The 24,484-nt window shown below is 49.8% G+C and overlaps 2 protein-coding genes across 5 annotated transcripts in view; both read left to right on the top strand.

The window, feature by feature from the left end:
• The window catches only part of Flt4 (fms related receptor tyrosine kinase 4), a 45,063-nt gene extending 32,390 nt beyond the window's left edge, over positions 1–12,673 (top strand). Inside the window, exons 25-30 of the mRNA XM_038328155.1 lie at positions 725–824; positions 1,886–1,991; positions 2,736–2,884; positions 4,238–4,358; positions 6,112–6,197; positions 10,858–12,673. Of these exons, the coding sequence (XP_038184083.1) occupies positions 725–824; positions 1,886–1,991; positions 2,736–2,884; positions 4,238–4,358; positions 6,112–6,197; positions 10,858–11,056 (761 nt within the window). The 3' untranslated portion in view covers positions 11,057–12,673. The remainder of the gene's footprint in view (positions 1–724; positions 825–1,885; positions 1,992–2,735; positions 2,885–4,237; positions 4,359–6,111; positions 6,198–10,857) is intronic.
• Positions 12,674–15,930: 3,257 nt separating this feature from the next.
• Positions 15,931–23,051, top strand: Scgb3a1 (secretoglobin family 3A member 1). 4 transcript variants are annotated; one of them, XM_038326861.1, is made up of 5 exons: positions 15,931–16,053; positions 16,530–16,711; positions 21,388–21,685; positions 22,317–22,552; positions 22,922–23,051. In XM_038326861.1, exons 3-5 carry the CDS (start codon positions 21,565–21,567, stop codon positions 22,943–22,945), a joined length of 381 nt encoding a protein of 126 aa, XP_038182789.1. In that variant the 5' UTR covers positions 15,931–16,053; positions 16,530–16,711; positions 21,388–21,564; the 3' UTR covers positions 22,946–23,051. The 4 variants fall into 4 exon arrangements, 3 of the variants coding, with proteins under 3 accessions (XP_038182789.1, XP_038182788.1, XP_038182790.1); XM_038326860.1 differs by lacking the exons at positions 21,388–21,685; positions 22,922–23,051 and adding an exon at positions 19,641–19,721 and having other exon boundaries at positions 22,317–22,912; XR_005285068.1 differs by lacking the exons at positions 21,388–21,685; positions 22,922–23,051 and having other exon boundaries at positions 16,530–16,782; positions 22,128–22,360.
• Positions 23,052–24,484: the final 1,433 nt, after the last annotated feature.

Here is a 24,484-nt window from a genome sequence, read left to right as displayed (position 1 = left end):
ATTGATTGATTTGTGTGTGTGTGTGTGAGAGAGAGAGAGAGAGAGAGAGAGAGAGAGAGAGAGAGAGAGACTATGCACAGCTATGTGGGGGGTACATGGGTACATTTGCTTTGTGTACATGCCCTTGGAGGTCAGAAAAGGACATCATGTGTTCTGTCTGTTACTCTGAGGCAGGGTATCTCCAAGAACCAGGCTGACATTTTCTTGGCTATTCTAGAAGCCAGCAATCCCTAGTGATGCTCTTATCTCTGCCTTGTTTGGATCTGGGGTTACAGGCATGTGCCACATGCCCAGCTTGTGACCTAGGGATGTGAATTCTTGTCTTCATGACTAAGTGGCAAGTGTTCCTAACTGCTGAGACATCTCTCTGGCCCCATTCAGCCTCTTTTAATTAGAGAAAAACTAGAAGGGGGAGTGCCTAGCAGCTAGCCCAGCCCTGGGTAGAGACATCATACTGACACCAGCAGCAATGTAGAAGAGAGGAAGAGACAAAATAGGCTGGGCTTGCCGGATGGTGGTGGCACACACCTTTAACCCCAACACTCGGGAGGCAGAGGCAGACAGATCTTCATGAGTTCAAGGCCAGCTTGGTCTAGAGAGTGAGTCAGGACAGACTCCAAAGCTACAGAGAAGCCCTGTCTTGAAAAAGCAAAAAGATAGGCCAGACTGAACAGAGGGCAGACTGCTCCCCACCCCACCCACCCAGCCACTTTTCCTCCATCAGGGGCCTCTCCATACCCTGGGGTGCAGATCAACGAGGAGTTCTGCCAGCGGCTGAAGGATGGCACACGAATGAGGGCCCCAGAGCTGGCCACTCCTGCCATGTGAGTCTCCTGGCTGGCCACACAATTGTTGGGGGACAGGCATCGAGGGAAAAGTGTGCAGTCATGGGGAATGGGGAGAGCTGGTGCAAATCCTAAGATGGAAGGCAGAAAGAGAAATCTACATGAATGGAGTATGGTCTCAGGGAAGGCATGGGGGACACTCAAGGGAAGGAGGGCATGGAGTAGTGGAGCAGGGGTTGGTAGTCAAGCCCAGAAAGGAGAGCAGGCAGGCAGGGGGTGGCACAGGGACATGACATCTGTGGTAGATACTGTCTCACGCCAGCACTGATCCACCATCCATTCGCTAACATGCTGGGCCACTGCTGGGCCATCCTCAGGAAACCCAGAGCCCGTAAAGCAGGCCAGGTCCCCGCCCCTGAGGACACATGCTGATGGTAGTCCCATAATGAGATGGGACACAGACACTCTGGGAGCACCTGAGAAGCACTAGAAACACTTTAGGGACTGAAAATGTCTAGAGAAGGATGGGGACAGGCGGGAGAGACAGTCAGTACTAAATCTGAAGTAGAAACAGCAGAACAAATGGACTGACTTTAGTCCATTTTGTGTTTCTATAGCATACTGAACACAGGACACTTAATAAGGAGCAAGGGAGGGTTTTTTAGCTCAATTTTGGAAGTTTAAAAGCAGGCGCCCCCTTTGTCTAACTCAGCTCTGGTGGGGGCCTGCTGTCTGCATCCCAGTATAGCAGATGGCATCATCCTGGGAGCACATGAAAGTGACAGATCACATTGAGAGACAGCAAACAAGCAAATTTATATACAATCGCTTGCTCTCAGGAGACCCCACGCCTCAAGACCAGCATTAATACAGTCATGAGCCCCCTTGATCTCTCAGCGGGTCCCATCTCTATAAGGTCCATCACCTCCACAGTGGTCAACCATTCTAGGGACCAAGCTCCCATTACATGAATTTTAGGGGGACACACTGCCTATCCAAACTGCCGTAATGACCCAGGCCATACAGGAGCGATGGGGCCGGCTGGTGGGAGGGTCGTGGTGCACTCAGACCACAGGTCAACAGCCAGCTGCAACCCACAGACGCCACATCATGCAGAGCTGCTGGTCTGGAAACCCTAAAGCGAGGCCGGCTTTCTCCGAGCTAGTGGAGATCCTGGGAGACCTGCTTCAGGGTGGATGCTGGCAGGTGAGCCCATCTTTGTCCTTTCCATGGCCCAATCCTGAGTTCCTGCCCTGTCTGCCTTTCTAAGTCCCTCTAAGCCCTGGTCACCTGTCAGTTACCAAGCAAAGGTCATACATGTCTGACCTCAAGTCCACGGGCCTGTCCTCCCACTGCCCACAGCTCCATCTCATTCAACATGAAGCTGGGCAAACATCACCAGTGTCTGCTCTAACTGCCATAAAGATCGATGGTCAGAGCTCATCTTTACCCACAAGGAGTCCCAGGCTAGCCCACACTAAGCCTGCAAGGCAATGCTATCCTCAAACACCATGGTAGCAAATTTGCTTCCTGGCACCCCTGAGCACAAAAACACTGGACTTGTTCATCATCCATGTCTCCCTTCCCAGAAGTTACTTCCTGAGATCAGCAGCTTGGGACTGACATCTCGTGTTCTAGAACCTGACTTGAGAAGGCCCTGCTGAGGCCTGGCCTGCCGCACTTGCCTGGACCTGGAAGGGCGGTTGGAGGAACTGAACAGGGCCAACCCAGCAGGCATTTAGCAACCTTCACGCTTGGCCTGCTGTGGACATTAAAGTGTGCTAGGGCCTACCATAGACCCACTTAATCCTCAGAGTACTTGATCACAGGCACAGCCCATCCCGACACTGTGGCAGAGGTTGAGACCACAGCAGTCCTGAGTGGAGCATTAAGACTGAGGGTGGGCATGTGGTAGCCTCTGACCCTGGAAACTTCTTGCGTTCCTGCCAGGAGGAGGAAGAGGAATGCATGGCCCTGCACAGTTCGCAGAGCTCGGAAGAGGGTGGCTTCATGCAGGCGTCCACCACAGCTCTGCACATCACTGAAGCCGACGCCGAGAGCAGTCCACCCAGTCTGAATTGCCACAGCCTGGCAGCCAGGTCAGTGTCTCTCACCCCAGGGCTGGGCATGGGTCTGATGGTGACAGCAGTTTGGAGATGTCATATTTTATGAGTCCTCAGGGAAGAGCAACTTACTGTGACTTGAGAGATCTTTTCCCATGCATGTCTTAGCCCATTGCTGTAACAAAATACCTGAGGCTGAGAGCTCTAAAAAGAAAAGAGGCCCATTCAGTTCCCATCAGTGGAGTTAAAGAACATGGCATCTGCATTTGCTTATCTCTGGAGAGGGCATCGTGGCAGGTGGTATCTTGATAGCAGAAGCACATGAAGAAGAAAGCTTGTGGTGAGAACGGGAGCCAGAGGGAGCCAGAGGCCCTCGCTGCTCTTCTTACAGCTTCTCAGCATCTTGAGGACCAACATTCTGAGGCTGGTGCTCCTATGCACTCGGCCAAGCCTTGGGGTCCCCACATGGGGGATGAAGCTTCTAGCACACGGACCTTGGGTGACACACTCTAACCATATCCAAACCACAGAACTGGCCTCCTCCAAATCTGTTTCTTTCCCCTTCATCCCACTTTCAAGGGAGCATCCATCTTGAGCATTTTTTTCTTTGGGAACACAAAGTAGAGTGGCTGTGTTTGGGCCAAGATTCCTCCGAGGGTGCAATTGCTGTTTCTTCTCCAGAGCATGTCCCCAGGACCACAGACAAGGCCCTCAGAGCAGTGAAGACCACACACTCACCATATCCCAGGAGTGAAACAACTCTGGGTCCAAGGTCTCTTACACTTGGCAATGTACACTCCTACGAGGTTGTACCATTCATGTTCTCACCAGCATGACAGAGGCTGGGACTCCAGGAAGCCTGTCTCATGTGCATCTCCTGTCCCCTATGCTCAGGGCAGTGACATGCCTGGGGACAAAACAGCAAGTTGGTGCTTGCCAGACTGCATTCACCAAGCCCCCAACACCCTGTACACACTGACACTTGTGCACACAAATTCATATGTGGGCAGGGCAGTTAGTGGTTAGTAACAGGAAAATGGCCTGCCTCATCCCAGCGGCCCATACCTGCCACTGGACTCCATACCATGCTCAGCCTGGGGGTAAGCTATGCCCCTCCCCTCCCACGGCAGAGCCCCAACACTGGACTCAGTTCTCTTCTGCAGGAGAGATAAGGCAGTGCAGGGAAGGAGTGAGGAGGGGCATGCCAACGTTAGCTGAGGTGTGCCGTGGCACCGGCGTGGAATGTGAGAACCAGTCCAGACCTTGGATCTAGGCCCCGCCCATACTATGCCTCCAGCTGGAAGGCCTTTCTCATTGGGAAGAGAAGCAGCCTGAGAGATGGGAGAAGTTAGGATGAATTCATCAGAACCTTCTGTGTTCTCCCCACAGATATTACAATTGTGTGTCCTTTCCTGGGTGCCTGACCAGAGGGACTCAGACTCCAGGTTCCTCCAGGATGAAGACGTTTGAAGAATTCCCCATGACCCCTACAACCTACAAAGCCTCCGTGGTAAGAGCAGGTGGAGGGAGGAGGGATGGGAACCTCAGATGGGGCCAAGGGAAGCTAAGAGGCAGGGAACAGTACCAAGTCTTCCCAATACAAATAACAGAAAAGCAAGCATAACTTCTAAAATATTTTAATTTTTATTAATTTGTAAATTGTACATATTAATGGATGCAATGATATTTCAAAATGGACATCTAGAATTCACTAATAAAATTCAGCCTCCCTTTATCTACTTTATCTCCCTCTTCCCAACCACTACTAATGGCTGTTCTACTTCCAGGTCAACCGTTTTTTAGCTTCCACGTGAGAGAACGTGCCGTACTCGTCTTTCCGTGCGGCTTATTTCACTTAGCGTGGTCTCCTCCAATTCCATTCATTTCCTGCAAAGAAAAGTGTTTTATTCTTCTCTGTGGCTGAATAAAACCCCATTGTTTGCACACACCACATTTACCTGTTCCATCCTCTGTTGACAGCACCTTGGCTGGTAGTCGCTCACCTACCATGAGTCAGGTCACAGTACACAGGCATGAAGGTGTCTTCTTGGGAAAGTCCTTGAAAATATCAAGCCCAGGGAACACCTTAAGCTCTTCTGCATCTTGGTGGTCACTCCAAGCTCTCCTCTCTCAGCTGCTGGTCATTCTCACACGTGGTCTCCCTGCCCATCCTATCCCAGCTGTGTAGAAACCATGGCTTTTAAGGAAAGAGATGGGGGGGGTTGAGAGAGAGGAGGGAGAGAGAGAGAGAGAGAGAGAGAGAGAGAGAGAGAGAGAGAGAGAGAGAGAGAGAGAGAGAGACAGGGAGAGGGAGAGGGAGAGGGAGAGGGAGAGGGAGAGAGAACTTAGAGTCAGTGAGACAGCTCAATGGACAAGCTTACAACCCTGAGTTCAATCCCTTCCAAATGGTAGAAGGAATTAATTGACTCGAAGTTGTTCTCTAACCTTCAGACACACACTGTGACATTCATGTATATTCATATATATACATATATGTGAATGGGGGAGAGAGCTCACATTCCCCAACAGCCTAGGCCACAGATGACCCTGTGGGTGGTGGTTGACACCGCTAACCCAGAGAACACAAGTGTCATTGAAAGAGGTTAGGATGTGGGGAACAGGAAGTTTGCAGGGTGCCCATTCAGTCGTGGACACCTTGTGTCCTCGGATCAGGTCACATGTGGTGAGGCTCTGTGACACTCAGCAAGTGTGTCTGTTTGTAACTGATGAGCCTGGCTCCCCAGGCCTGAGCTCTGGTGGCTGAGGGCTTGGGCTTCAGACCTAATTCCATCCAACAGGGCCATGGATCCTGGACACAGTGAGTTGTGGCCCGAGAAGTGTGGGTGATAAGGTCTTCAGGGAGAGGCCCCTGAGCAGGCCACAGATACCTAGGCTTATGTCTTCAGCACTCAATGAAGACCTCTGGGAATAGCTCTGACATTCCAGCTCTCGCCTCCTAGGGGACTCAGAATGAGTACATGCTCAGCCTATTGCCCTCCAGTCTGGAGTGTCCCACGGACCAGACACAGCTCCTCCCCTCCAGACCTCTGCCAAGGCTGTAGTTTCTCACTGTGTGTCAGAGATGTGGCCCTCTCTGTATGTTCTGATGGGCTGGCAATGACTGGCCTAACTCAGTCCCCGTAGATAGAGGTATAAGGTCAGCACGGCTCAGGTTCCCCGACACCCGGCCAGGCTGGGATGCAGCTGCCCTGCAAGAGAGCCTCACATGTGGCCCACAGGTTTGGCTGGTTCTCTCCCCACAGGATAACCAGACAGACAGCGGGATGGTGCTGGCCTCGGAGGAGTTTGAGCAGATAGAGAGCAGGCATAGACGAGAAGGCAGCTTCAGGTAAGAGCCTCCAGAAGTGGGCGTGCCATTCTCGGGAGGGCCCTGAGCCGGAGCCTGCTAGTGCAGCTGGGCCTGGCAGTGCTCTGGCACTCTTGCCGGAAAGATTTTGTGCCTCCTCCTATTTTCTCTGTGTTTTCAAAATGAGTGTCTCTGAGACCCAAATCACTGCTCCACCCAGTGCCCTGCCCCATTACCCACCACCAAAAGGGATGATGACGGTGGAATCCAAACCTCCACACTTCCTTAAACAGACGGTTCCTTGAGGAGCTAGACTGAAGGCATTCGACTCATGCCTGTGATGCACCTGAGGAAGTCGTCTGTGTGTGTGTGTGTGTGTGTGTGTGTGTGTGTGTGTGTGTGTGTGTGTGTGTGTGTGTCTGTGTGTATTTGTGTCTGTATCTCTGTGTGTATCTGTGTATGTGTCTCTGTGTGAGTGTATCTGTGTGGGTGTGTAAGTGTGTCTATGTAACTGTGTATATATGTATGTCTATGGTGTGTGTGTGTGTGTCTGTGTCTCTGTATCCATGTGTGTCTGTGTCTTTGTGTATCTGTGTATGCATTTGTGTCTATATGTGTCTATGTGTGGATGTATGTCTATGTATTTGTGTGTCTCTGTCTGTGTGTGTGTGTGTGTGTGCTTCTGCATCTGTGTATGTGTGTTTGGGTGTGTGTTCTTGACATATGCTAAACAGAACCAGGCCCAAGCCACAGCAGGAGAGCCAGTTGGGGATAGTCCCATGAAAGCATGTGTCACACAGACAGTAAACAATGGAGAAGGCTAAGCTTAACAGAGAAGAGCAAAGACCCTGGCCCAAGTCTGAAGCTCCAGAGGCAGCTATCTTGGGAAGGCATCGCTTCAGAGAGGTTGGTGAACTGGAGGGGATTGCTGCCTGCTGATGAGGATAGAAGAAAGTTCTAAAAAAAAATGACCCTACAGAAGGAAGATGATGCCCATAATTCAGAGGAGGAGAGGCTAGGGGAAGAGGCTAGAAGAGGAGGAGGAGAAAGCCTTTGTTCATTGCAGAAGCTGCACCTCGCCAGGACAGCAGCAGAGGGCGCTCCTGTTTGCACAGGTTTCCCTGGAAATGGCATCAGGATGAACTCTTAAAAGGAGTAGCACATCACTGGGCAGGTGCTGAGGAATGATAGGCTGTGGATGGGTGAAGTCTATAAGGAGTTGACTGGCCCAGGTCCTTGCCACTTTTTTTTAACACTTGGGCCACACTCTTCACCAACTCTTCCTCATTTCCAGTTATCTCATTTGTTTCTTCAAACGGCCATTCAGGATACAGCCCCCACACTCTGCAGAACCCTGTTCCTCCACGGGTGGAAGGCGAGCTTGAGAGATGTAGGTTTGGAGCAGGCAGCAGGACCGCACAGAAAGTGTTGGCTGTGGTGTTGCTATAAAGCAGGGCGGGGTAGAGGTTTTGGAAAGGATGCAACCAAGGGGACCTGCAGTAGAGCTAAAGATGTGGGTCTGGAATGACGCTTTTGGATGAGGGAACCTAGGAAGCCACCAGTCTCGGTTTACCTTCTGCTGCTGTCACGGCCAAGCTGAGCCTGGGCGGCTTAGAGGGAGCAGACGTGGAGTTGATTCATGTCCTTCGAGGCTGAGACGTCTGAAGGTAGGGTGCCGGGGTCTGGTGGGGTCCTTCTAGTAGCGTGACCCCACGGAAATGTAAGAGCAGTGTGAAAGGGAACCCCAGTTTCTCTGACATCGGTCCATTGCATGAACCGAATCGCAGTGGCACTGAGGATTGACGTTCCCGCTTAGGAACCGTGATAACCCTTGCAGGGGCTCAACCTGCTACTTCGGATGTAGGAAATCCCAGCAGGAGTGTTCACAAAGGGAAAAACGCACATTCTCTCCATCCGAAGTTACTGCAAAACTAAAACAGGAATGCAGCAGGATCTTTATTAAACAGGGAAAGCTGAGGCTGGAGAGAGCTCTTTCTGCTCATGCAAAGGACCCACGTGTGGTTCCCAGCACCCTCGTGGTGGCTCACAGTCATCTGTAAATCTCGTTCCAGAGAATCTGACACCCTCTTCTGGCCTTTATGGGTACTTTACATATGTAGTATACACATACATACAGGAAAAACACGCATACACATTAAATAAAAATATTTTTTTAATTTTTAAAGATTAAATCAAACACAATATGCAAATGAGAATAAAATATGTAAGGAAAAACACTGCACCAAGAATCAGAAATTCTACAGCTCAGAATACAGATGGGCAATGCAGACAACACAGGAAAGAAAAAAATCAAATCCTCTTTAAAATGAAGGCCGGAGTACTCCAGGGACAATATAAATACTAGACTATAATGGAAGAAATGAAAAGAACCAGTAAGCCTAAGCCAGGAAGTGGTAATGGATGCCTGTATAATCCCAGCACTCAGGAGGCAGAGGCAGAACTCTGTGAGTTTGAAGCCAGCCTGGTCTACAGAGTGAGTTCCAGGACAGCCAGGGATACACAAAGAAAACCTGTCTTGAAAAAAAAATGAAAAGAACCAATAAAATTAAAGTGAACCAAAATAAAGAGATAAAAAGATCAGGCGAAAAAAAAAAAAACATAGAAGATGAGCAGAAGTGGTGTACGTAAAACTGGAGCCCCTAAAGAAACTGTCAACATTTTCTTTAATATATGTCTTAAACTTGTAAGCCAAGAACAAGCTTTTATTTTTATATAAATAAAAGAAGATGTGAATCTACATATTAGAAGGCTACCTGGAGGCTACAGAAACGACTTGGTAGTTCGGAGTTCTTGCTGCTCTTCCCAGGATCAAGTCCTGTTCCCAGCACCCACATCTGGCAGTTCCTAACTTCCTGTAACTCCAAGTCCAGCAGCTCTGGCGCCCTCTTCTGACCTCTGAAGGCATACACACACATAACATACATAAACATACACACACACACACACATGCATGCACTACACACACAAATTTAAATTTTTAACTTAAAAAATTAAGTGTACCTAAATATGTTGACCTAGAAGAATAAACTCTGGGATATTTCCTATTAGAACCATTTGGTTTTCAAGATAAATATTGTGAAGCCAGGAGATGGTTTAGTTGACAAAAACCCCCACCCATAGGCCCGAGAACCTGAGTTCCATCCTCAAGACCCACATGGAAGGAGAAAAGCACAGGTTGTCCTCTAATATCCACATGTACATGTGTGCTCTTTCTCACACACATGCACACACATGTGCACACAGGTACACACACATGCACACATACACACAATAAATAAATAAATGGAAAAAATAGACCAAGTTATGAATGATGAAAAAAGGTATCAAGATTTTCTTGATAGCACCATTCTATTAAAAAAAACCATAAATTGCCATTTTATAAAAACCTCAAAGAAGCTGAGAGCCTAGGGTGGAACTTGGCAGGATGATCAGGGGCAGGCAAGCACTGGAGCCTACAAATCCTCCTGGGCCATAGTAAAAAGCTAGGATTGCTTTTCTTAGTGTATATGATGTGCATGCACACGTGTGTCACATGTATGTGTGTTCTGGTGCACATGTATGTGCATGCCTACGAGAGCCAGAGTTGGCATGAGGTGTCTTGCTCAGTCTCTCTCCACTTTACTCAGTGAGGCAGTAGCTCTTGCTGAATCCAGAGCTTGCCAGTTCAGCCAGTCCAGCTAGCTTGCCCCAAGCGTGCCGTCTCTGCCTTGATAAGGCTGAAATTGCAGGCGAGCCAACACACCTGCCTGGCTTTTGCTTTTGCAGGCGTAAAACTCTGGTCCTCATGCTTGCACAGCATGCACATCTGGTCCTCATAATTGCACAGCAAGTGCTTTTTCTCCTGAGCCCCTCCTCAGCCAAAGTGATGGAAGCCCTTGGAGGGAGTGACAGGAGACCCCAATGTCACATCTAACCTGAAGGATCTCTCCAGGGAGGGATGGATGTAGAGACATATGCCAGGAGAATTACCCGAGTCGACAGTGATGATTTCCCTGGAGTAGAGATTTAGGGGTAGACGGGTGTCGGCAGAGGTGTTTTTCAGTTAGAACGGAGGGCCTCCGGGTGGACTGGATATAAAGACTGAGGACGATCAAGCACCACAGTCAAGTGTTTGGCTTGAGCCCGAGAGAACACTGACACCATTTGTTGAGATGGGCAATACAGGGACGGCTGTCTTGGGAGCACACTGCTTCAGAGTGGGCCGTGAGCAGGAAGACTGTGCTACACCCCAGGTGCTTTGTGGGGAGGTAAGAAAAGAGTGGAGGGAAAGTCAGAATCCTAAGGAAGCAAGTATCAAAATGTCAAAGACAGAGAGGACTTTCTGCTAAGGGTCCTGCACCTCCCTTACATGGCAGCAGAGTGCTATTCTCTGTACTGCTTTTCCTAAAACCTATCAGAAGATGCATTGGATTCATCCGCCCAGGGCAAGTAGATTCCCTTAGCCTAAAGAAGCAGGGTTGAGGGGGGTGGTCTTGGCCATTTCCAAGGCCCTGTGTCGGGGCTTGGGGCAGGAAAATTATCCCTGTCACATCAGATCTGGCTGCTGTGCTGGCTGATGCCAAATCTGCACCTCAGAGTATCCGTGCCTGCATCACGCTCTGCCTGTGTCTGGTGATTCCAATCAGACCCTGACTTGGGGTCCTCACTTTGCTTATTAAGACCATCCTCCCTGTCTCGGCAGCTGTAAAGGTCCTGGCCAGCACATGGACATCCCCAGAGGACACCCTGACCCCCAGGGGAGGCGTCGGCGGCCCACCCAAGGGGCACAAGGAGGCAAGGTGTTTTACAACAGCGAGTATGGGGAGGTCTCCCAGCCGCATAAAGGAGATGAGTGCTCACCATCTGCCGGCTCCCCCTTCTTCACAGACAGCAGCTATTAAGGAAACACTCTGCAAGACCTCCTACCCCCTGCTGAAACCAGGCTCTGGTGGCTGGTCTGGAGGACATACCTAGCAGGGCAAGGCTGGAGGCCCAGGCTGGGCATTCGTCTCTAACTCCAGCTCTGGAGAAGTTTTCTATTCCCCCCATACAGTCTTCCTAGCCAGGAAGAGTCAAACTCAGACAAGGGCTCCCTTGAACTCTGCACCACCCCTGCGCCCTTCATCCTCACCCTCACAGTTCAGCTGCCTGGTAGCTCAGCGTTCACAGATGCTGGCCCTCGGATAGGCACTCCGGCAAAGCGCCCTTCTCCAGCACCTGCTTTGATCACGCTGGTGGGTAACAGGATTCTGATAAAGAACGCATGTGTCCGACAGTCACACACACAGTGGATCCGGGTCGAGTTAGACCCCCTCCCCGAATTGAAGTCCCCCACTTCCATCTGTCTTCCCGTTTCTTTCTCCTGGCCCACCAGGGCTGAAGAGAGATGATCGCATTTCCATCTCAAAGCCCGGAAGGTTGAATGGAGGAGAAGTGCTCTAAACACTCACTAGCCCGTGGCACCCATGTGTGTGTGTGTGTGTGTGTGTGTGTGTGTGTGTGTGTGTGTGTGCAATGACAGACCACACAGCGAAGCAGCACCTCTGCCCGAGTGCTGAGAAGATCCATTTTTTTTATTATCAGAAGATCAGGTGCTGCTGTGAAGAATATACTCATCAAAGAGTCGTGTGGGAAGGGAGCCTGAGAACAGTCCTTCTGAATCTCAGTCCCCAACAACTACCTGCTCTCTGTCTCCCTCCTGAAGGCTCTCAGGCTCCACGTGCATGGCCCAGACCCTGAGAAACCCTTGCTTGGGTCTTTCCGCTAGAGCCAGGATCTGTGGATTCTGTCAAGGAAGGCTTCGGGCGCTGGCACAGAGGACCACATGGCCCAGGGCCATTCAGCCACTACTCCATGTCCCCAGGCCCCTTGGAGGCCCCTGCCTTCTGCTAAACCTTTACTTATACCTGATGCTGATACCTGAACAAATCAAACCTTCATCCTGAGAGACTGCACCATGGAAGCTGGGGCCTTCCTGCCCAGAACCCCTCCAGCCCGGCTCACACTGCCCAACCGTCACTACCAGAAGAAAGCTGCATGAAGTTGAGACCATCAGTCTCAGCTCCACCCCGACAAGAACGCTTGCAGGACAGGCGACCATACAGCAAGCAGGGGCTTGCTCGGCAGACCCTCCCCCACTCAGTGTATCGTTCTTCTATGATATGTTGAATACATGTATGACTCTAGTCTTCTTTGTCCCCTGTGGCCCTCCCCCACCCCCACTCCTCCACATCTAACCTGTCTGTGGGATTGAGTCTCAAGCTTGCCACATGGAAGCAGAGAGACTGTTCTCTCAGAGGACCAAAGGCTGCAATGGGGGCGCAGAGCCCTTCTCACCCCTCCCCCACGTGTGTATCACCTGTCTGTGTCACCTCTCCTGCCTTGTAACTACAAACATACAAAATGTACTGGGGAAGAAAAACATACTCTGCCCTTTTAGGCAGTGTTCTCTGAAATGATCTAAGATATTTAACGAAAGATAATAATAAATTTGATGCCAGTCTTTGAGTTATAATGAATGGATTCTAAATAAGCTGTCTGTCAAATTCTGGTCTTCACCATATATAGTCCAAAAAGGCCTCTGGGCTCAAAGGAACCCAGCGTGGTCCCCTTTCTCACATTCCCCAAACCTGCCAGAAGAGGGCGCTGAAGAGACATTAGCTTGCCTGCTCAGCTTTCACCTATTCTATCTACACCAGCTTGCTTACACACACGTTCTCCTAATCCTTACTTCATCTATAATGTAAAGAGTGCTTTCTTGCCACCTACCAAAGTCATGTGTTGCCCCCTGAGCACCGGCAGTGGTAGACACAGAAGGCTCAGCTCCAGGCAAGTCCTCTGCACCAGTTTCCTACATCCTCTTCCAAGGAAGCAGGTCCAGCATACCCCTGAGGTTGTCTCCAGGTTGTTTCCTAGCGGCCCAGAAGCAAAAGCCAGCGATGGCCACTGGGTTGCAGCAGGCCTGTCAGCTGTACCAGGCTGGTGGTGGACTTAAGCACCCAAGAACAGGCAGCCAACACAGTCGGATGGGCCCCTCGCCCAAGAGAACAGAAAAGAGCCCAGCAAGTCAATACTTTGGTGGGCCAGCTGCACATTCTGGGCCTGCCCCGTGATTCCTGCTGTCCCCTGGTTTTCTTCATTCTGGTGGGAGGAGTCCCTCCCCACAGCGGTAACTGCTAGTGGCAGGGTGCTTTGTTTTGTCGTGGCTTCTATACTAAATCTAAATCTTAAAAGGAAAAAAAAGATCATACTAAACACAAATATTTTGACACTTAATGTTGTGCTATAATTAATTGCATTTGACCACAGAATCAGAGACAGAAGCCTGTCCCCAGGACTGGATCTTCTCTCTCACTAGCCAGAGAGGCAAGACCAGGCTGGACTGTGGGGTTGTGCAAGGCTGAGAGAGGAAGGTAAGTGACCAGATGTGGCTCCCTGAAGCAGGGTAAGCAGAATGCACCAGAGCCCATCAGCTCCTCTGTGTCTCCCCATGACTTGCCATATTGAGAGCTGTGGTAAAAACCGTGGTGCTGGAGGATGTTCCGATCCCACCAAGTCATGTCCACTGGCAGGTCCCCCCCCACCCCTTCTGTTTGGTTACATCTTGACCCCAGTCTTCTGGAGGATGCCACCCACATCCAGCATAAATCGCTCCCTTTAGTTAAGTCTCTCTTAACAAAACCTTCCTAGAACCTACAGAGGTGTGCTTTCCTGATGTCATAGGCATCGGTCCAATCAAGTCAATAAGATTCCCCCATCACAAACACACTCATCTCTGTAGACATCTGCAGTAGGCTGAACCCTTGTGGCCTCTCCAGACCCCATCACAAGAGGACAGTAAGAGGGGCAGAGCCTTCGGGAGGGAATCGGGCCAAAAGGTAGAGCCCTCACCAATGGGGCTTTTCCCTTGTTAGAAGAAGCCAAGTGTCTTAGTTCCTTCTGGTGCGGCAAGACATCATGACCAAGGCGACCTATAAAAGAAGCATTTAACCTGCAACTCACAGATCCAGAGGGTTAGAATCCATGGTTGTCATGGTGAGGAGAATGGCAGCGGGGTGGGGGGAGGTAAGCTTGACACAAGAGCAGCAGCTTAGAGCTTGCATCTGATCTACAAGTATGAGGCAGAGAGAATGAGGCAGGGGGATAGAAACTGCATGGGCCTTACAAACCTCCAAGACTTCCCCCAGCGATACACCTTCTCCAACAAAGCCATGCTTCCTAATCCCTCCCAAACAGCTCAAACAGCTGCGCTGACTGGGGACCAAGTGTTCATGTTTATGAGCCTACCCCACCAAGGGATGAAGAGATAGGTTAGTCAATAAAGGGTTTGCATTGCAAGCCCAGGGGCCAGGTGAAATCCCCAGAGCCCACCTTCAGCCATGCCCTGAGCCCTGCCAGCGAGAACCATGCTGACAGCTCTGTCCCACCCTCTCCACTCCAGAGCCCTTTGTGGCGGGGGGAGGGCCTTGGGAGAGGAAGAAGATAATTGAAGTGCTTGAAAGAGCCAGATCAATATTGACCAAAGGGAAGGCGTCCATACAAGTGCCAGCAAGGCACATTGGCTACACCGTTGTGAAGAACCCCACGGCCCAGTTGGCTGAGCTATGAGGAAGGAGGAAGAAGGCCACTGAGGAGGACATGCTGGCAGAGATTCATGAGTGGCCCCAGAGGAGGGCACAGCACCTCTATGTTCCTGGTGGGTGAGCCAGGGATTCTGGGAGAGCTCAGCAACCCTCACAGCTCTGACCCTGCTAGTGGCCCCAGCTGTACCTAATAGATCCTGGCTTCTTCCTCAAGCTGCCTTTGCCTGGTGTTAAATAGAATCCAGGACCCTGCTGTGGTGGCCTTATCTTAGCTGCCAGTAGAGCCTCAATGTACCTACCTGGCCTCATGGTGACTACTCAAGGAAGAGAGAGATGGAAGGATCCTTGGCCATCCAACTGCCATGACCCAGGATGATGACATCCGGATAAAGATGGCCATATTGGTGGGAAGGAAGGGAACCTGAGATCAGACGTCTCCATAGATTTAAGAAGGGGCCCGGGATCTTGGGAAGAGATGGCACACTGGCTCACCCCAGAGGCTGTCCATCCATCCCCACCTCCTAGTGGGAAAAGAATGCAGAAAGAATGAAGAGAAACTCAACACAGTCCATTTTGCAAGCTCCGGCCTTCCTGGGCCTTACACAGGGATGAGAGCAATTTCCATAAAACCAATCCTACAGCAGCACAAAATAACCAATCCTACAGCAGCACAGAATAACCAACCAATCCTACAGCAGCGCAGAATAACCAATCCTACAGCAGCACAGAATAACCAACCAATCCTACAGCAGCACAGAATAACCAATCCTACAGCAGCACAGAATAACCAACCAATCCTACAGCAGCACAGAATAACCAATCCTACACAGCACAGAATAACCAACCAATCCTACAGCAGCACAGAATAACCAACCAATCCTACAGCAGCACAGAATAACCAATCCTACAGCAGCACAGAATGATCATATGACAGAGCTCCCACCTAGCTAGTCCACAGCAAGGCAACAAGGCAATGAGTCATGGGAAAAACTGAAAAGGCTATCATGGAAGACTCGCAGCCTTCCCCAGACAACTCCCATAATGAGTCATGATCAGGATGCCTGGTCTGAAGGGCAGAGAAGCTGGTCTACCTGTTCAGGCGGGGCAGCCGTGCTCCTCACTCAGAGATGGAATTGGGTCCACAATTTGGTTAATAATGTACTAGCCTGGGTAACAGGGAGAACTCTGGGTGGCATATCTTAGTGACTGGAAAAATGAAAGTAGAAGAAATAATAAGGGAGCTGCTTTGTTGACAATCTAAGCCCACATCTCAGCTCCAGGTCTGCATGCCAATGACAGCCATACTTTGGGTCCAGGTATGTACACATGAGTGGAGGGGCACCAAACATGGACCAAGGAGACCCTGGAGCCAGGCCGGGCATTGAGTTGGGCCTGGGATAGGAATCTAAGCATGGAAAAAGAATGGTCAGGCCTGGGAGCTTTTCAAACAGGGGGCCTGTTGATGAGCCTTGAAGGAGCAGACAGGCCTCTGTTGTTGCCACAGGCTCAGTCCCTGAAACAGGCTGTCTTTGTTTCCTGGGGCATAGCCCTGAGCATCCTGCCTGGACAACCTCCCCCTGGGGCTTCTTGAAGCCAGGAACCATGGCGGAGGCCCCCTCTGCTGGAGCACCCCATTGGCTGAGCACCCAGCTCTGAGGCCTTCATGGTCCTTCCACGGTTCCAAAGTGGACGTCTGGCTCCTGCTCAGAGCCTTCAAAGCCACTGTTTACGTCTAGCACTTCCTGAATTCCCAGAGGATAGGCAAGGCATGAATGTTTGTTTTGGCCCATAGGATGTCCTGCAAACATGTCCTGGGACAAGCTGACCCTGTTATCTGAAGAAGTGCCAAGCATTTCCTCAGTATCATAGCCAGCTCTCTGCCACCAGGGGACAGGCATACAGGAACTGGGTGGAGGAGGTCCAGAGTGGATGCCGACCACCCTTGTCCAGCCCCTCCCTCTCTCCGCATGCCAGGTAGGCTTCGACGCTCCACTGGAGATGCTCCACTGGCCTGTGAGAAAGCAACACAGGTATTAAAGGAAAAGGTAAATGGTACTAATTGCCAAATCCTTTGACTGTCACTTTCCGTGGAGGGTTGGCAATCCAACTAAGTTCATTATTTTGAGACAAGGCAATTCTCCTGGATTTTCTGAGTCAGTCCTAAAGGCAATCACATGTAGTCATAATAGAAGGGCAAAAAGGCGAGCGCGCGCACACGCGCACACACACACACACACACACACACACACACACACACACACTGATAATCTGATGGCAAAAACAGACATTAGAAGGATACAGTCAGAGCCAAGGAACGCCAGGAGCAAGAAGAAGCCAGGAATGGACCTTCCCACAGAGTCCCTGAGGAGTGCAGCCCTGGCAACACTTGGCTTTCAACCCAGTGGTCTCCAGCAGAGTGAGCAAGTAACTGTGTGCTGTTTCCAGCCACCAGGGAGGTGTTGACAGCAGCCTCCAGATAAATCAGAGGCACTTCATCTGCCCCATGATGCAGGCAAATCTCAACTATCCCCAGGGACTAGCCCGGAGCATGGTCTCAAGGACAGTTCTAAAAGTCAGTGTGTGGTGAAGGATTGGGCCTGATGAGGATAAGCCCTGGCTTGGATGATTGCAACCGGGAAAAGTGTGAGGGAGGGGGAATATAGGCACACATACTGTGAGGATGTCTTTTGGTGGTCACGTGACAAAGGCCTGTGGTCACACTGCAGGCTCATGGGAAGTCAGGAAGGGATCACTCAACCTATTGAATCATGAAGGTGGAAGGAGTTGGGTTTTGAGGGGGTTTCTGGTTTTACTGTGTTTTCTCTTTGTCATTTTTCAGCATTGGAGATCTGATCTAGGGCGTTCCTCTTGTGAGGCAACTACTCCGCTAGTAAGCTACCGTTCAGCCCCAGGAAAGATCATTTTGTTTAGCTCTGTTTTTTGTTTGTTTGTTCTTGTTTTTTTTAATATGGGGTACTGTTATGAAGCCCAAGCCTGCAACACCACATCCTGCTGGAAGGTTGTTTTAAAGACAAAGAATGCCAGGAAGGGTGCGCAGGGAGGCCACTGGACTGACACCAGGAGTCCACAGGACACTGAAGCCTCATGGATGTCAGGCCTCCACCTCCTCTCCGCCTCTTGGGTCATTCAGGGCTTTGCCTAAACTTGGGCTGCTGGAATCCTGCAGGAAGAAAATACGGACTGCTAACGAGTATATACGCGCACCATTTGTGGAAATGCAAAATGGCGCAGCTGCTATGGAAAAGAATGGTGGTTACTTAAAAACAAGAAATACAATGATCCAGCAACCCCACTTCCAGCTGCAGCAGTCCCTGCTTGCCTTGTCTTGATCCAGGATCTAGAGTCACCTAAGGGGCAAGGACAGGATGGTAATTTCCCAGGGCCATGAAGAAGAGGGAAGAGGAGGCACGGGTTTCAGCTCTGTAAGATGAAAAGTTCTAGAGACGGGCAGGGCCAATGGTCAGTCATACCTTCAAAGAGCATGTAGAGGCAGTCACAATGTCTGTGTGATATGGACTAGATCTGTGGTAGTTTTTTAAAGCTAATTTTTAGTTAGGATCCAGAGTAATTACTTTCCTCGTGGCATCTTTATACACATGCGTCATTACATATTGCTACTGCAACCCCTTCCCAGCTAGCTGTCTTTCTTTTTACTCCGTCACGTTTCCCTCTGCTTTATTGCCTGTGCTTACAGTATTCTCTCCCTCTCCCGCTCTCTCTTTCTGGAACTCACTCTGTAGACCAGGCTGGCCTCAAACTCACAGAGATCTGACTCCACCTCTCCCTCTTCTAGTTTCCTGACAGCTGCACACACCCTGGAACACACACACACCAAACACAGATGTGCATCTAGGGTCTGCCTAGGGAAGGAAACGTGCAGTGTCTGTCGGTATGCTTATTTCACTTAACACAGTGACTTCCACTGCATCTGTTCCCGGAAATGTGATCTCACCTCTCTCTGTGTGGCGTAGAGCTAGGAAGACTCTTACTCTTCTTGTTCTTTCACTCTGCCCTTTCTCAGCTCTGTTCCTTTTTACAATTTTGCTTCTAATTCCTTATTGTCTATATTATATAAATATAATAACTTCGTATTAATTTGATTTTTCATTTATTTCATTTAGTTATTTTGTTGCCTTTTTAAAATATTGTTAGTGGAAAGCAGTTTTTATTTTTTTGGGGGGGGGGGTTTAAGACAGGGTTTCTCTGTAACTTTGGAGCCTGTCCTGGAACTAGCTCCTGTAAACCAGGCTGGCCTCGAATTCCCAGAGATCCTCCTGCCTCTGCCTCCCAAGTGCTGGGATTAAAGGCATGGGCCATCACTGCCTGGCAGAAAGCAGTTTTTAAATTTTCAAAGTGTACCACTGTATCTAATTTGTCTTTAAAGTCACTGTTGCTACCACTGCTTCCTCTTTGGATAGGGCTGGGGGTGAAGCTCTCCAGAGAAGCTAAACACTGAGACCCCCACAAAAAAAAAGACACTATCCACCCCAACATATGCACAAATCTCAGCACAGAAACATAAGAAACATGGTGTGGGGGGGGCTCATATGACTCCTCCAAAAATTCATAGCTCTTCAGTAACTGAGAAGCCAAAGATACCAAAGTGGGTGAAATGCTGAACAAAGAGTGAGTTCAGAACAATTCTAAGTGACTCACGAATTAAAACAAAAACAAAACAACAAATTATTGTTGAATGTCTAGTGAATTAAGGAAGACAACACAGTATATGAGAGATATTGTTCTCAATCTTTTTAGTGCTGCGACCCTTTAGTACAGTTCCTCATGCTGTGGTGATCCCCAGCCATAAAATTATTGTTGTTGTTACTTCATAACTGTAATTTTGCTACCGTTACGGATTGTAATGTGCATATCTGATATGCAGGACATCTGGTATGCGACCCTGTGAAGGCTCATTCAACCCCCAAAGGGGCCGTGACCCCCAGGTTGAAAACCGTTGCATCAGGTAACTGAATTTAGCAGTCATTACAGAATACTCCATCCAGCAGCAAGAATGTACATTTTACCTTTTTTTTCAGTTCTGAAACTTTTTCCAAAATAGATATTTTACACTCTAAAGCAAGTCCTAACAAATACAAAATATTTAAATGATCTCTTGCATCTGATCAGATCATAATGAGATAAAATCAGAAACCAACAGCAGGAGACATAGCAAAAAGAATATACAGACACATAGACTAAATAACATGCTTTGTCATGAATATTCCATGTTTTCCCTCATACATGGGATCCAGAAATACAACACACACAGTTGAAAGCAGAGGAGGAGATAGTAGGGTAGAGCAAGGGAATGGGGAAGAGGAGGAAGACGGAAGACGGAGGGCAAGAAATAGCATTGAACGAGTGCGCCGTGGTCAACGCAACATGCATGCCACATGGAAATGTCACAGTGAAACGCACCAATATCACAGCGTGTATTTATAATTATAAATTCAAAGATTAAAAAGAGAAGAAAAGCAAGGTGGGTTCACCTGGTAAAATCCTAAAAGAGTTGAGGACTGTTAGCTGTGAAATTCTCTGTTTAATGTTCTCAGACTATAGTTATCGCGGCAAGCGAAACCATGGTTAAGGTAGACACTGCTGGCAAGTCAGTTGGGCGTGGCTTCTCAGGAAGGTGGCTGGTCAGAACAGTATCCATTTCCTGAATGTGCCCTCCTGAGGAAGTGTCTGGGGTATTCTGGGGGTGGCAGTGGAGCCCACTAGATCCACAGTAACTCATATGGTCTTGACATTGTCTTGCAAGCATTCCTTCCAGAAAAACTGTCAAAAGGGGGTGCGGCCTCACAAACTGCAAACTCATTTCCCACTGAACCTACTACTCCAATGGTGACTGATAAAAACCTCCCAGATCAGACAGTAAGGAAAAGATGCAAGGAATGAGCAGGGCCACTGTGAATGTATGGTCAGTGTTGAGTCACAGGCTGAAAATGGGGGATTTGCCCACTATGGGTCTTCACACCAGCTATGAAGAATAAGCCGTGCCTCACTGCTGTGGTAGAGGCATTTGAAATTCCTGAAGACAGGTCTCACTATTAGTGAGCCTATTGGAGGGGTATCAACACTTTGTTCTCTGCTACAATTCTGCGGGCGGCAGAGAAGCAAAGGCTTTAGAGAAACTCTAAATACACCGACCTCATACCCAGCCTTTGAGAGGGATTTTAAAGACAGAGAAACATCCCACCCATCCACCCCCCTTTGCATCAGCAGCTACCTGTGGCCCAATTAAGGAGGGTAGTCAAGAGCAAGGACTGGTCACCCAGCCAGGCTACTAGGCTTTCCTTTCTGGCTCCAATACACTGGGGCTCCCACACCAGCAGAAGCTGGGAAGACTCACTGTGACATTTCTATAGCCTGAGACCAGGGACCAATAGTTCTCTGGGGGATCTGAGGTCCTGGGGACCTGACGATTTACACTGTGCTCGTCAGGCTTCCAGCCCCAGCACCTCCATAACCATTCAGCCCTTTCACACCCGTAGGGAGCCTGTTCCCACCAAGGATGGGCCCCAGGCCTGGACTGTGGTGATGTTGAAGTGGGGTCAGACCACAGTATCTAGGTGTAGGCCTGGGTGGGCCCTACAGAGACAAAGAACATCCTCCGTTCCTGTTCTCAGGAAGAAAGGCCCAGCTCTTGAGATCAGGAGACCCTGCCAAGAGGAAATCCCCAGGCCTGGGGTGGGATGTGCAATCCTACCAGGGTCCATGGCCCAGAAGGAAGTTGGCTGAAGTTCTGCCTATTAGCTGAGCAAACAGCACATTTCTCAGGAGGGTGAGGCTCTACCCCTGGATATATGAGACCCTCAGGAACAGGCTCCAGGAAGAGTATCCTAGGTCCATTTTCTGAGTCTCATTCCACCATGAAGCTTACCATCACCTTCCTAGTGTTCTGTGTGGCTCTGCTCAGTGACTCTGGTGAGTTCCCTTGGGGTTTGGCATCTTCTGTGGAGGGACCTGCTGCCGTCAGTACCTGCTCTTTCCTGGCCCCTATTCCAGTGTCCAGATCTGGTGCAGCAGGTGCTGATGACAGCTTTTCTAGCAGAAACGCCTCCAGAGGAAGCCAGACGCTCCTCTGCTTACCCCGTCAAGGCTTTTCTCTCTTTTTTTTTTTTTGTGTGTGGTCTTTAAAGCCTTCTTCTGTCAGGCCCTCTGAGCCTTCCAGGTACCTCTCGCATGCCCACCCACTTTTGGCTTCTCTTCACCCACCAGCTAGACAACTGAGTCTAAGGCCAGCCCTGGCTTGAGAACGGCCATCCCATCTGTTCTAAACCTGATAACTGTCCCCCCATTCATTAAGGCAAAGTAGGAAAGTCCCCAACTCTGAAACCCTACCCATCTCCTATCGCTCTCTCTGCAGCCATCTCCCCTCCTCCAGCCCACTGTGAGGTCAACCCTTTCCTCACTGTTGGTGTCTCGTTTGACACTGGGCAGTCACCAACCAGGAAGTAGGTGGGTAGCTGTGAAGTCTCCCTTAGGCGCCCTCCCTGGAGGAGCTGGGTCTTCAGGATCCTTGAGAAGGCCCTAGGTTCTCTGTTTGTGTTGGCAGGTATTGCTTTCTTCGTGAACTCAGTGGCCAAACCTGTGCCAGAACCTGTGGCTGCCCTTGCTCCAGCTGCGGAGGCTGTGGCTGGGGCTGTGCCTAGCCTACCATTAAGCTACTTGAGCATCCTGAGGTTCATCCTGGCTGGCCTGGGCATTCCGTTGGATCCCCTCATAGAGGGTTCCAGGAAGTGTGTCACCGAGCTGGGCCCTGAGACTGTAGGGGCTGTGAAGACACTGTTGGTAATGTGGGCATCTTCCCTGCATGGCTCTCCCTCCCTATGTGGGTACCCCTCCCCAGCCACCTTCACCATCATGTAGGAGGCAGCCCAGCCTGCCTCAGGGAACGCCTGCTTCCTGTTCTGCTCCTGCAAGCCATATCCTAACCAACCTGTGAGGAGCCCAAGGAGTTCGTAGGGGCATGCCTTTTCACAAGTGGCTGCCAGCAGGCCATGACACTTGTCCTAGAAACTGCCCCCCATGGGGTTTACAGGAACCTTTCTCAGAACCAGCAGCTATGCCTTTCTGAGTAACCTCGGGTGCCCAGGTCCTCTCCTCAGCAATCCTTGGTAGCAGTGAAGGGCACTCTCAAGCTTGGCTTCTCTTTTCCAGGGGGCCCTGACAGCGTTCGGCTGAGGTGAACAAGGAGTGACTCTGCCTACCGAGATGTGCTCTTCCATGAGATGGAAACCCTACCACTCATGGCTTCCTTCTGCCATAATAAACGCGACTAGAGCAGCTCTGCAGTTGGTCTTCTTGCCTCAAAGCCAATCCCTATAGGAAACCAAAAGCACCGTGCCTGTGTGTGGGGGCGGGGAGAGGATGTTCTTGCTTTCTATGGTTTCTGGTGTCTTTGCTCAGATATCCAGATGCCTTTGATTTCCTCAATTCTCTGTTCTACCAAAGAGACCATGGTCTGACTCTAATGTTCAAGGAAAGGCCCCATAGAACTCGAACACTGATACCCACATCAGGGGACATGTCCCAGCAAACTCCATTAATAACTGCATTATGCTTCCTGGGAAGGGCTTCACTCACCTCTCTGACTTGGATCTTTTACACTAAGACATGGAGCTTGAAGTTTTCCATTCCTAATATGGTAAGAAAAATCAGGGATTTAAAGTTTCCAATTTGGGGAGGTGATTTGTTCACAAACTAGAGTAAAGGGAAAGGCCACCTGAGCCCAGGTTTGAATCTCGTTTTCAATACATTGCCCCTACGATCATCAAGGGGTGTGGAAGACACTGGTCTGAAGAGTCACCAATGCTAATAAGATGAACTGGGGTTTTTAAAATAATTTATTTAATTTTAAGGCCATTGGTGTGACGGTGTTGGATTCCTGATCCAAACTAAGTTACAGACAGTTGTGAACTGCCATGTGGGTGCTTGGAGTGTTTGAACCCGGTTTCTCTGGAAAGGCAGCCAGTGCTCTTAAACGTTGAGCCATCTCTCCAGCCCTGATGAATTGTTTTTCATCTCTGGTGAAGTGGGTGGGAACTCCCTGACATGTCCCTGGATAACAGTAACGCATCCAGACTCTGTAGATTATCTGATAACTATGCCCTAAGTTGCCATGGGAACACTGTACACTACTGACGCTCACTAGACCTGGGAGTGGGCAGGCTTGTACCAGATAAAGAGCCCATTCCGAGCCGGATCTGCTACTCTATGTAACTTGTGGATTCTCCTCCGGAACAATGAGAGAGAAATGCTTAAAAGAGACCTTAGGACTGAAGCCCAAGTCCAGCTCCTGCAGATTCCTGGGGAAATTAAACCTGCATAATCCTGAAGAGGCTGGTCCCCCAATCTGTTCTTGGAGAAGTGTGGGGAGTGCAAAAGGGTGGACTGTATTGGCTGTAACATGTCACCCAGGTTCCCCTTCAAGAGGTCCTTTCCATAGCTCTTTAGAGTGTTGGCAACTGACAGCACCCAGCTGTTGCTTTCTGAGAACTGCCCTCAAAGAACTGCGAGGTCACTCTGAGCCAGAAGCCTGGATTCTGGCTGACGTAGGATCTATTTATTTCTATGACACCAGCTCTCTGGTATAGGTCATAGACACGGACTCTTGGCTTCAAGAGGGCACAAATCTGAAGGGTCTTCACAGACCAGGATCTCTACACTCGCATGGAATCATCTGAGGGCTTTGTGATTCCATTACCTCACAGCTTCTCCTTT

The sequence above is a fragment of the Arvicola amphibius genome, chromosome 4 (genome assembly GCF_903992535.2).
Source record: "Arvicola amphibius chromosome 4, mArvAmp1.2, whole genome shotgun sequence".
In the NCBI taxonomy this organism is placed as follows: domain Eukaryota; kingdom Metazoa; phylum Chordata; class Mammalia; order Rodentia; family Cricetidae; genus Arvicola; species Arvicola amphibius.
Note: the sequence above shows the minus strand (reverse complement) of the source record. Positions and strands in the feature narration are given on the sequence as shown.